The 12,742-nt window shown below is 32.2% G+C and overlaps 1 protein-coding gene across 4 annotated transcripts in view; it reads left to right on the top strand.

Moving 5' to 3' along the window:
* Positions 1 to 12,742, top strand: part of Pgant9 (polypeptide N-acetylgalactosaminyltransferase 9) — a 193,447-nt gene that overhangs the window by 166,759 nt on the left and 13,946 nt on the right. For all 4 annotated transcript variants that reach the window (XM_036375293.2, XM_070108611.1, XM_036375290.2 and 1 more), the window contains 3 exons: positions 5,410 to 5,628; positions 10,047 to 10,189; positions 12,469 to 12,559. In XM_036375293.2, the coding sequence (XP_036231186.2) occupies positions 5,410 to 5,628; positions 10,047 to 10,189; positions 12,469 to 12,559 (453 nt within the window). The remainder of the gene's footprint in view (positions 1 to 5,409; positions 5,629 to 10,046; positions 10,190 to 12,468; positions 12,560 to 12,742) is intronic.

Raw genomic sequence — 12,742 nt, 5'->3', positions numbered from 1 at the left:
TTATATGCTATGCTATGCTAGGTTATGTTATTTTATGTTATGCTATGTTACTTTATGTTATGCTTTATTATTTTATATTATATTATTTTATGTTATGTTATGTTATGTTATTTTATGTTATGTTATGCTATGTTACTTTATGTTATGTTATATTATGTTATGTTATATTATGTTATGCTATATTATTTTATGTTACTTTATATTATGTTATGTTATTTTATGTTACGCTTTGTTAATGTTATATTACGTTGTGTAATGCTATGTTATGTAGCTAGTGGCGGAAGAGTTTGTAGTTAAGATTTAGTAAAAGTGAATGCTGGCGCAGAAAGTACTTGTACTGAACTTTATGTGATGGCAGCCCGACATCTGTACAAACGACGACTAGCAGATCTGCACTCGGTTAGAGCATAGACGCTGATAAACGTTCTGTAGTATTTGCATTGCTACGTACTATGGTAGACCAGGCTGGCTAAACGGAATACCTTATTGAGTGGCAAGCTCGAGCTGGGAATTAAGGTGTTTAAGGTTTGAAAAATGCTAAAGTGGTTCGGTATGGCAATAGTGTAATGATTCCATATACATACATATACAGGTTAATACATATACATATGTATGTAGGTATGTGTGTGTATGTAAGTTAAATTCGTATACTAATTTCACAGCATGAACATTGAGTAATTCTGAGTTTATAGCGCCTGCTCTAGCATCTGGATGTAACAATAAAAGATTTTTAATAAAGCTAAATGCTATATAGGAGGTAATGGCTGCTCTCTAGTACCAGCTATATGAAATATATAATAGCATAATGTATGTATATGGTATGCACAAAAAGTTTTCCTTTTAATGTACAACGAGGTTTGAATGCGAAATTAAGACACTCAATCGCTTGCCGGCCATGTATTTTTGTATGTACAGCTGTCCGGCACAAAGTCGGCGTGAGATAAACGCTGTGCTGCTAATATGCCTGGTAGAAATCAGTCATGCATACAGCTAGTGAGATATTGAGTGAGTGAAGCAATTTTTTTCACTCTTTTTTCACAACTCGTTGAACGTTTGTTAGCTCGAATAAGTATTAGTGTGATTGCGTATATGACTAAAGGACGTCAAATTTCGTTGAAAATCACAAGCGACCCAAACACAACAAAAAAATGTAAGCGCAATGGCCGACTATATAGTGTGGTCGTTTGCATAGACTTGCCGCACAAACAACTTTTCACAGAGAATTTGGTTAGCTCTGAGAGGAAAAAATGCCAACTTAGTAAAAAGCTATGAATATTTTTTTTTGAAATTTTCGGCATTCAAAATAGCGGATGTGGTATAACGGAAAGTGATGCGCCAGCTTGTACGAGAGTATAGCTGAGTGACTGACTAGCTGACTGGTTGTCTATTTGCCGACAAAATCCTAAAGCAATTTGCAAACTGCCAAAAACACCAAACTAATGCACAAACATTCGTTTATTCGTGTTTGCGTTTGTATGTACACGAACAAAGCTACTCAATGGAATGTATAAATGAATGGGCGCACATACATACACACATATGTGCTAACGTGGATATTGTAGAGACTAGGGCAACAGGCAATAAATAAAAGAAAAGGAAGAAAAAAATGTATTTTTGTTTTTGTTTGTTAGCCATTTAAGTGAACGTAGCGTGTGAATTATCAGTCGTTGACGCAAAAAAGTATGCAACATTTTTTTACGAAAGCTTAACCTCTCCGATTGAAAGTGCGCGGAAGTGTCTGAAAAAATTGCAATGTTTGCAAAAGCCAGAAGTTGTAAAGGCAAAAATACGAAAATGTTAGTTCAAATTGTCGTTGGATTTGAAGTTAACAGAGAAAAAGGCTCAATAATGCAAAACATTGTGAACACATTAGTGTAAAAAATAATTGGTATTCTTTATACACATTTTTTCATCATTAAAGTTAATATTTTTGTGTTACTTATTTTTTTAATTTCAATTCTTTATGAAATTAAATTTTTAAATATTTAGTATTATTTATACATTATTTTTTTAATTGAAATTTTTATTATTAATATTTCAGTATTATTTTTTTTCAAATTTAAATCTTTAGTAAATTAAATTATAAAATATTTAGTCTTATTTATTTATTTTTAATTAATATTTACATGAATACATTGTTATTACTTTTTGTTTTAATTTAAATTTTTTATAAAATTCAAACAAAAAATTAATTTAGTAGTATTTTTTTAATTAAATAATACGTATTATTGCATTTTTTATTCAAATTTAAATCTTAAATGAAATGAAATTAAACATGTTAAGCATTATTTATTAGTTTTTTATATTAAAATGTGGTATTAATTTTTTGCATTAATATGATTTTCTTATTTTTTTAATTTAAACTCTGTATAAAATTAAATTAAAAAATATTTGGTATTATTTATTAAATATATGTTTTGAAATTACAAATTTTTAATTCTTTTTTTTAAATAATATTTATGTATTACTTTTTATTTTATTTAAATCTGCTATGAAATTAAATTCAAAATAGTTTTTATTTTTTATATAAAATTTTTTAATAATTTTTTCCATTAACTTAGTATTCTTATATTTTGTTTGTATAAATTCTATATAAAATTAAATTAAAAAATATTCAGTATAGTTTTTAATTATTTATTTGTTAAATTAAAATTATTTATTTATTATTTATTTTGTAAATTAGCACTTTATTATAACATATTTTTTTATACTTAAATCTTTTATGGAATTAAATTAAAATAGGTTTAAAATTATTTAAATCTTTAATAGAATTAAATTCACAAATTTTAATTATTTATTTTTATTTCAATTAACACTTTTCATAAAATTTTTTGCATTAATATGGTGTTCTTATTTTTTTAAATTTAAATTCTTTATAAAACTAAATTGAAAAATAGTCAGTATTATTTTTTATTATATTTTTTTACTAAAATGTATATACTATTTTTTTATACTAATATTTAATAGTATTAAATAAAAAATATTTCGTATTAATAATATATTTTTTTATTAGAAATTTTTTATTAATTTTTTAAATAAATTTTATTATTACATACAAATAATTTCATTAAGATATTAAAAAAAAATTAGATTTTAAAAAAATTTTTTTAATTTTTTTATAATTTTTTTTTTAATTAAACTTTTTTTGCTATTTTTACTAATTAATTTTATTGCTATATTTATTTTGTAAAATTGATATCGAGTTTGGTCAAGCTTTATGAATTAGCTCTACACAAAAAAAAAAAAATTAAATTAAATAAATCACTGAAAGCTTGTTCTGTCTGTTGTCTTAATAAATACTCTCAAACAAGCAAACAAATATTTTTATTTTTTTTAAATATTCTAAATTCTTTTCAAAATGTCCGTCTCTAAAATATTTAAACTTTTTAGAATATTTGTCGATTTTTTGCGCAAACAATAACGGCGTTTTTGCTATTCCACCCTCAATACTTTTAAGGCACAAATAAACGCTTCCGTCGTTGCTGGCGGTTGGCATTATTCCTTTACTTTTCCCAACTCTTTATATTCCCCACTCTCTTTTTTTTACTAAAGCTTCCTCACAAATAATATATCCGTTACGGAAATGCTGACGACCAGGCAAAGCTCAAAGCTGACTACGGAAAGCAATGCAAAGTGGACATTTAGAGAAGACATTTGGGGTCAAGTGCCACACTTGTCTAGCACCTAGTTTCCAGCATTATTCGCCACTTTTCACACGCTCTGACAGCGTTATTTGTAGCGTAAAAATGCGAACGGTTTGTAGATTACAAATGCAAAATATGCAAGGGATGGCAGTTGCAAGAGAGATTAAGGTTGTTGAAAGGAAAATGAAAATATTTCACAAATGAAATATTATTTCTTAGAGATGAAAATATTTGTGATTCAGAAAGGTGACAGTTTTTGGTAATTAAGAATTTTTCTGTGTATTTTAAATTTTAGTTGTTAATATTTCGAGTGGATCTAGTCACGTACGTCTGTCTGTGCGTTTATCTGTACGCGACTTGTCCCTCAGGTTTTAAGATATTAATCCGAAATTTTACACACATCTTATCCTCTCCAATAAGCTGATCATTTATCTATATTGTCGATATCCGACCACTATAACATATAGGTGAGATACAAACTGAACGATCGGAATCAAGTGCTTGTATGGAAGCTCTTTTATTTGTGAAGGATATTATTGTATTAAATCTTTAGTATTTGTGAAGGGTATTGTAGCTTGAGACTTAAACAATTACAGTTACATCTAACAACGATATCATTTTCATAACACAAATAGTACAAAAGGAACATGCGCCTGTGGTTAGGCTACACTTTTTGTATAACTATCTTTTAAACTGTTCTTAAACGTGTCAATTACAGAAATTTAATGAGAATATAATTATCTGTATGCAATAATACATTTTTAATAGCAATTTTATACTTTTGTAACATTTCCGCTGCCGGCGGAAATCACAGTTGTATACTTACTTTTTTGTTCACATGAACTCAAGCAGGCATTTCACGCTGCCAAACACAGCAACTTTTTTTGTGCGCCATTATTCTCTGTCATGAAATACACACACACACATAATAACACTTGCCCCTCCCATAATTTTCTTTCACGCATTCGCTTGCCTGTTCCTGTCAGTGCAATTAACTTAATGTTGCTTTATTTCAATTACAAAAATTTAATGTACTTATGTGATTCAATTTATTTTTGAGCTCATACGCACACATCGACACCCAAGTACACACGCTGGTAGCTGATTGTATAAGCATGTATAAGCATGTATATATGTATGTTATTGTATTATGTTTGTATGTGTATCTCTACTAGAAATGCCACTTTCTTTACCGTTTACCTGCTACTACTGCGCCGCTCTATCTAATAAAAGCGAAACAAATTTCAAATAAAGCCAAATAAACACACATATATGTATGTACTTCTAAGCTTCTAAGTAAATATGTGTGTGTGTGTGTGTGTAAGTAATCGACACAAAGTACACACTTTCAAGTTGCATTAGTGTGAAGATCTAACTAATCGAGCGGGTGTTGGGTCTTGGGTTAAAATGCCAAACAGCAGGTAATACTATGCACATATATATATTTAATTACACAGCTGAGATCAAACAATTAAATCTATTTGCGTGCGCTGACAAGTGAAGCGCCCTCCAATGTACCACTTGCTTTTATTTGTACAAGTAATCGAGGGCGATGAAGGGAAGCAAAAGTAGTAGAAATAAACAAACAAATAAGGTTCGGTAGATAACAGATTTTTCTGTAAAAAATATAGATTTTTGGCGTTAGATTTTATGTAGGAAACTCAAAATATAAACGTATTACAAAAATATCGTTTAACACCTAAATTTTTATAAAAAAAATTACAATCTATATCAATAATAAAAACAAATTTTTTTTCTCTTTCAGAACTCCGCTGAGCCCGTCTACTCACCCACCATGGCCGGTGGCTTGTTCTCCATCGATCGTAAATTCTTCGAACGGCTTGGCACGTATGATTCGGGTTTCGATATTTGGGGTGGTGAGAATTTGGAATTGTCTTTCAAAACTTGGATGTGCGGTGGCACGCTAGAGATTATACCATGCTCACATGTCGGGCATATATTCCGCAAGCGATCACCATATAAGGTAAGTGAAGTGAGAGTATGCGCTATGTTAAGTGAGAGAGTCGAAGCGCTTCGAGATGGCAAAAGAATATCAGAGGACATAGAGTTGGTGAAACGTGGTTAGGAAAAAAAGTAATGGTTTCTTTTCTTTAACTACAATACGTCTCCCGTGTCGAAAAAGGGAGAGTTACACATCTATGTACTTAATTCCTTTTCGTTATACAATATTTGCTAATATATATGATCAAATATTTTCACGGCCAAATGTAAAAAAATCTACTATTCAGGCTTTCCATTCCCAAAAAAGCTGAGTCCACTTTTTCGACAAGACCCGCGACTTTTTATTAAGTATATGACCTCTGTCCTGGCTGTATTTCTCAAAATTTTAACTAAAATAACTGCGACTGCTAGAACAACAAAGTTTAGACTTTACATCATCATTTGGCGAGTTCTCTTTATACTCTTTATCTCATAATATGGGGGTGATTTGATATAAATAATTTCAAAAATTCCTTATTCGAATGTTTCTTGCCAAAAGGGAGAATTGATTAAGAAGAATCAATTCTCAAGGCGACCAGTCTTACGTCATCGTAAGTGATTGGGGTTTAAACCGCGCAAGTTTGGATCGGTAAGACGTAAGCTAATATTAGCATCTCTGGACCAACATCTAGCAGCAGAGTGTAGTGAGCTTTAAACTCGACCCTCTCTTAGTCTTTAGTTATTAGTTCTGAGTCTATTAAAACGGTCGGATAGACAAAATAGTTGACTCAAATCTGTCATGTATAACCGTCCAATATAAGGGCTAGCGATAAGCGAAACATACATATTATTTATACGAAGAGAATATAACATAGAATAAGTCCAGCCCATTGTACAAAAATAAAACTCTGTTTATATTTACGTCTCATTAGTAATTAAATATATATTTAGTAGTATATAGTTTACATACTAGTATATATATGTGTAAATAAGTCTTAATGTAAGTAGGCATACAAAACACTTGTGCGCATTTAAACCTTCACCCAGAGTGAAATAAAAGCTTACGATGTACCTTACACCATACCATACGCCCACACTTTAGTTGCTACGAGCCCCAAGGATATTGTGCAATAAATAAACAAGCCGCCTGGCCAGCCAAGCGAACCGTTTGTTGTCAATTCCGAAAATAAAAGCGCACAATATGAAGTGCATATGTAAAGGTATATACGATATCACTTGTCCATGAGCCAAGTGTTGACACACCATTTGTTCGGGCAGCGCAGGAAAACCTATATGCTGTTTAACACCTGACGAACAATAAGCAACTCGAATAACAGTGCGAGGTGCATAGCAGGCAAGCGTTTGCTTGGTGAGAATATACATCCGACTACAAATATAAAAACATGTATTGGGGAGAATGAGTTGCGAGTAATGTAAGCAGCACTGCTATTAGTCACATGTGTTGTTACATCAATTACTGTTAGAGCACGTGCTGAAAGCAGTAGTCGAGTACTCGATGGCTAAAGTGAGCGTTCGCATGGCAACCGAAACTTCACAAAGCGAATGCGTTGTATTAGTTACGACGCTGCAGGCGAAATTAAAACGTAACGAGTTGCCATATATTCTGGTTTACGAATTAATTAGAAAAAGTTGGAGAGTGCAGTAGATTACGCTTTTTAATAAAGCATTAGTCTCCTGATGGCTGTGAAATATAGGTAGAGCTAGAAAATATAAACTACTTATGTTTCCATAACAGACATACTATAAATTATAATGAAGCTGTGAAGTTTGCTGAAAGAGCTGAAAAATAAACTCACATAAATGGAATACACTTTATGCTTTAGACTTTCCAAAAACGCTGATAGGGCTTCGAATAATTGCTATTGCAGAAATAGGCGCATATCCCTTACTTTTACCTTTTCCAGTAGCACATACAACTTAGTTAGTTCTTCTTAATTCGAAAAGTGTATCTTAACTTTTATTTAGGTTTTCCATAAAATGTTTAGCTATATTGAGGTCAATGATTCTGATGAATTTTGGTCTTAAGATCTTTATCTATCTTACAGATCAACCAAACTCGACGACCATTTTGAGTTTAAGGACTCCGAATTGAAATGATTCCAAATAATCAATCTAACATTTTTTGCTCGAACCAACTTGCCGACTACTTTGAGTTTGGCATATCCGAATTGAAATGAGCTCAACCGTCTTGAAAACAGTGTTTAGTTTATTTGCATAAATTTTAAAGGTTATGGTATTGTACGATTTCATAAATACGGTTTGTATGTCAGTTTCTATCTATCTATTCTCTCCAGTTATTTATCGTAAAAATGTATCTTATTCGGAAACTTGTAAACTCCAGTTATAAGTCTATGAGTTAGGAAAATTGTTTACCTTGATTGGATATATTTGAGGATCTTAACATAACTGTTACGGAGTTATTTTTAACAGCAATTAGATTTTTATTTCTCTCTCAGTTTGGTATGTGACGAAGAACTGGGAGGTAACTCTGGCTCCATTTTACTACGTGAGCATTTTATTTGACTAGGGATATTCGCAAGGCGTATTTGTTTTCAAGTTGGATAAAACAACACTTACGGATATTTGCTCACCAAATACCAGACTCTTTATTGCTAATGGCTATTGAAGCTCAATTTTTCAGGCTGAGGCAGCTGCTGTCATGTTGTGTTTTTGCATGAGTCAGAATAGAAAGCGTGATCTTCGCCGACTTTTTTTGTCATACCAAAAATGATTACGAACCTAAACAACCAAAGTTCAGTTGACAGCTTGTATAAAATGTTTTAGTAACTTACAAAATTAATCTATGAGAGATGTAGTAACGAAATTAATGAGTCCGCAGACGACTTAGATGAATCTGTAAAGACTCAATTAATCATCTCTACGTTCAAAATTTGCTGAATAGTAGTTGTGGAACGAAATATCGCTGGTGAAGTACTAAAAGGTATAAAATGCGCAAGACCCTTTGGTTAAACATTTATTAAAGTTAGCATAAATCTTTCAAACGGTAGAGATATAAGGTAACTAGCTGAGGATCTGATCGACCATAATCTTGCTCAAGGTTAATAAAAGAGCAGAGTATATCCCGGGCTATGTTTATTTAGATCAGCTATAGTTGGCTTCTGGGCAATTCAGGGATCATTCAACACACAATTTTAACTTTGGATAGGGAACTGTGTACCATTTAGAGGCGCCAGGTTAAGCAACCTTTAACTCACTGAGTTACAAAATATATTTCATGAGCGTCCTTGTTTTAAAATTACAACAACAATAATTGACATACAAAAAATTCTACATGATCTCGGTAATGTCGATTATGCCAGCACTGGCTCACAGTGGATTCTCAAGTTTAATCTTCGATCAGGTGGCAACTCTACACATTAGTAGTACATCTAAACAGGTCCCTTATAAACAATGCTTAAACAAAGAAAATTTTCGAATATACCTTCATTTAAGCACAGCACTCAACAACAACACAACAAAGACAAAGCGCAACCAGCCACAACCATGCGCCCGGCTGACGAGCTCAAAGCAACCGATTCTGACACAATGTCTACACACTTTTGGTATAAGCAATTTTTCTTGATTTTCCTTTGCAAGGAGACATGCTCTGCGCTCATGTTTCAGCAATTATCGCTGCTGTGGTTTGCAGCAAGTAAGGACACTCATGTCACTGCTGCTGCCAAGAAAATCGGAACAGGAAAGAATAGCAAAAACGCCGATCAACTCTTTGTGAACATTAAGCTGTTGTTATTGCTGACAACATGTACGCATATACAATATGTGCGTGGCTGTGTGTGTGTGTTGCTCAAATGAAGTTGCTACGGTGATATAAATAGTGTTTGTGTTAGCTTTAGGGTGAACGACGTTGCTTGTTTTTCAGGTGTTTCCGAAATTATTTGAAAACAAGCAAATTGCTTGTTGACAACAAGCAAATTGCATAGAGACCCCCGGGACCAAGCGTCCAACCATCCGGCGGCAGGTAATTAGTGTTTCAATGACGCTACAGCTGAGACAGTAATGTGGTGTTTTATATATGCATATGTGTGTATGTGTGTGTCTGTATCCTGGCATTGTGTGGTATAAATGAAAATTGGCATCCACTAATGAAACATTCCCGGAATTCAAGCGCTCGAACGTGTTCTCCACCAGCACCCGAGCACATATATACTCAGCATTGGCAATTATACCGTACCGTTACTTTTATGTTGCCTCATACGCGCTCCTTCTGCCTTCTCTTTGTTCAGCTGCAACGTCTTCCTGTTATTTTCAATTAATGCCCTTTTCCACGCAGCTCTGCCTTTAGCCACCCTTTAACTCATTTATACATTCCTTCTGCTGTCTTCTTGTCTATGAATTTACAAAATTTTCAATTGTTTTTCAATTTAATTTTTCCCTTTACAAATTTCATTTTTGCTCATTTCTTATTTCCTTATATTGCAGTGGCGCTCCGGTGTAAATGTGCTGAAGAAGAACTCGGTTCGTTTGGCTGAAGTATGGCTGGATGACTATGCGAAATATTATTACCAGCGCATTGGCCAGGACAAGGGTGACTACGGCGATGTGAGCGCACGGAAAGAACTCAGGTGAGTATGAAACGCGTTTATGAAATGAACAACTCTATTAAAAATAGCTGAGAAAGTAAATTAGAGAAATCAGTTGCTGCCAGTTGACTGCAAAAAAATTTTATGAAAGTTACAAGTATTTTGGACAGGATTGCCCAATGTTCGAGCAAATTTAGAAAAAAAACTCTATACAGAAATATATACAGCTGTGCTCACAAAAATAGCAGTGCGAGAAATGCAATCAAGTAATGTTATTTGTTCAAGTTCCGTTACGATTATTCCAACGTCTACGCATTGTTGTCGTATATATGTATGTATATCCAGCTAAAGACGTTTAAGAACGATTACAGTTAAAAATTATTGCGATTTTCGGTTTGCCACCCGTTTAAAATTTTTTATTATAATTTTTTTTATTTAACACAATTAAATGTTACAATTTGCACACGACAACAAACAGGGCTAAGAAAAATATGAGACGAAAATTTTTAATCAGCGTTGCCATCTGTTCGATGCTAAAAAATTAATACAATAAATACAATGTACGCTATATCACAGTGGCACAATCTAGAAAACTTATAGTTAAAAAGATTTATGTTAAGAAACACGTTTTAAGCAGAGTTGCCACCTTATGATATTTAAAAACAAATTTAGATGATAGTAAGCCCGCATTATTAACAAAATGGAGAATTTTAGAAAACGTATATTGTTACGTATACGTAACATATTTTTTAAAGGGTTGCCACTTAAAACCTGCAAGTTAGTAATAATTTCATTGTTGAAATTAATTAAATACTACAATGCTAATACTAAATAGTCATAAGATTTCTCTCCCAAACATGTTTTTCAGAGTTGCCACCTGTTTAAAATTGTTGGTAAGAAATTGAGCATATAAAGTTCCATTAGACACAAAAGAAGAAGTTTAGAAAGGGTATAATATTATCAAAAAAATATTTTTGATAAGAGTTGCCATTTGTTATAACATGTCGTTAAATTTTTTTGCTGAAATAAATTGAATATTTTTGCAATGTGCGCGTAAATATGGGAACGTTTAAAAAGATATTGGCCACCTGTTTGAAAATTCTGACAATTACTCATAAGATATAGTAAAATAATGCGGATATCGAAGTGAATAGGCCCCGAAATATTATTTGAGAAGGGTTGTTTAAGAGTTGTGAGAATATATTCAAACCAGGGCTGCTACTTATTTGTTATTAATAATAAGCAAAATGAAGAGTTTTACATCTTGTAAACGGCAACATATTTTTGACAAAGGTTACCACTTGTTTAAAATATTTTATTACTCAAAATTATTTAGATAAGCGAGTTATAACAATAAAAGTTTAAGCTAAAGAGCTTACAGCGGTTTACTGATGAAAAGGAGTTTGTGAAGAGTTATCGTCTGTTAAAAAAAATATATTCAACCGATTTGATAAAATTAGTTAAAAGTGATAACTTTATAACTAATTTCAAGTCAATAAAGTCAGCCATATAGGTCCATGAACATTTTGATGTTTTTTTGTTGGTTATTATAGGGCCTTGCAGTTCAAGATTATGAACCTGCAACTACTACACTACAAGTTCTGTGACATGGGTTCTGAAGGCTGCAAGATTTTAATTTTGGATTAAGTTAAAGCGTTCTTTAAAACAGCTTCCTGGAAGATAAGTTTTTATGACGGAAAAAAATTTCTTTGTAGAATCTGCTATACCTACAGACTTACGTTATGACACCCGGGCTATTCCATTTCAGTCGCAAAACTCCTGAGATGACGATCTAATTCACACAAAATTTTGTAGAGTTGAAGAAACTTGTGTTGCATGTGTTAACTACAAATTTAAAATAAATGTTTCACCTCTATAAAAACTTTTTCATTCGACTTATACAAGCAACTTTTGCAATTCTCAACATATTTATCAAAAATATACTATCTGCATAGATATCAGTTTAAATTAGTTTAGATGTTAGGTTTTATTTAGCTAATGCATGCTGTCGTTATATAAACAAGCTATGTTAGGGATGCGTTTGTAGCTCTTCTCGGAAAGTTTATTAGTTATCCCTACAACAACTTAAGTTTCGGATTATCTTGTCAAATTGAGCGCCTTTCGTAGTAAATTTTTTCAAATGTCGAACAATGATATATTTTAATTTTTGTATATTATGATACAAACTTTTATTTAGTAAATATTTTTTAGTTCCGAGAAGCTACATATTTAGTATATATAGAGACTACTCATACCGATACATACATATGTATATATTTATCTTTAATATATATGTATTCATTTATTTTCTTCCACTACAGACGGAATCTCGGCTGTCAAAGCTTCAAATGGTATCTCGACAATGTCTACCCAGAGTTGTTCATACCTGGCGATTCAGTGGCGAATGGCGAGGTAAGTTGCACGTTCATTGCTAACACACCCCCATGCATACATTGTACATGCCTGAATACTAATCTAAATACTTACGTATATGTCAAAATTTGTAAACGAATAATCTTATAACAAATTTGTATACAACAAAAAGTAATAGACGAATGTATATTACCCACATGTGTATACCCAAAATATATATAC

This window comes from Bactrocera oleae, chromosome 4, assembly GCF_042242935.1.
Source record: "Bactrocera oleae isolate idBacOlea1 chromosome 4, idBacOlea1, whole genome shotgun sequence".
Lineage (NCBI taxonomy): Eukaryota > Metazoa > Arthropoda > Insecta > Diptera > Tephritidae > Bactrocera > Bactrocera oleae.
The sequence above is the reverse complement of the archived record's forward strand: the minus strand, read 5'-3'. Positions and strand labels throughout refer to the sequence as shown.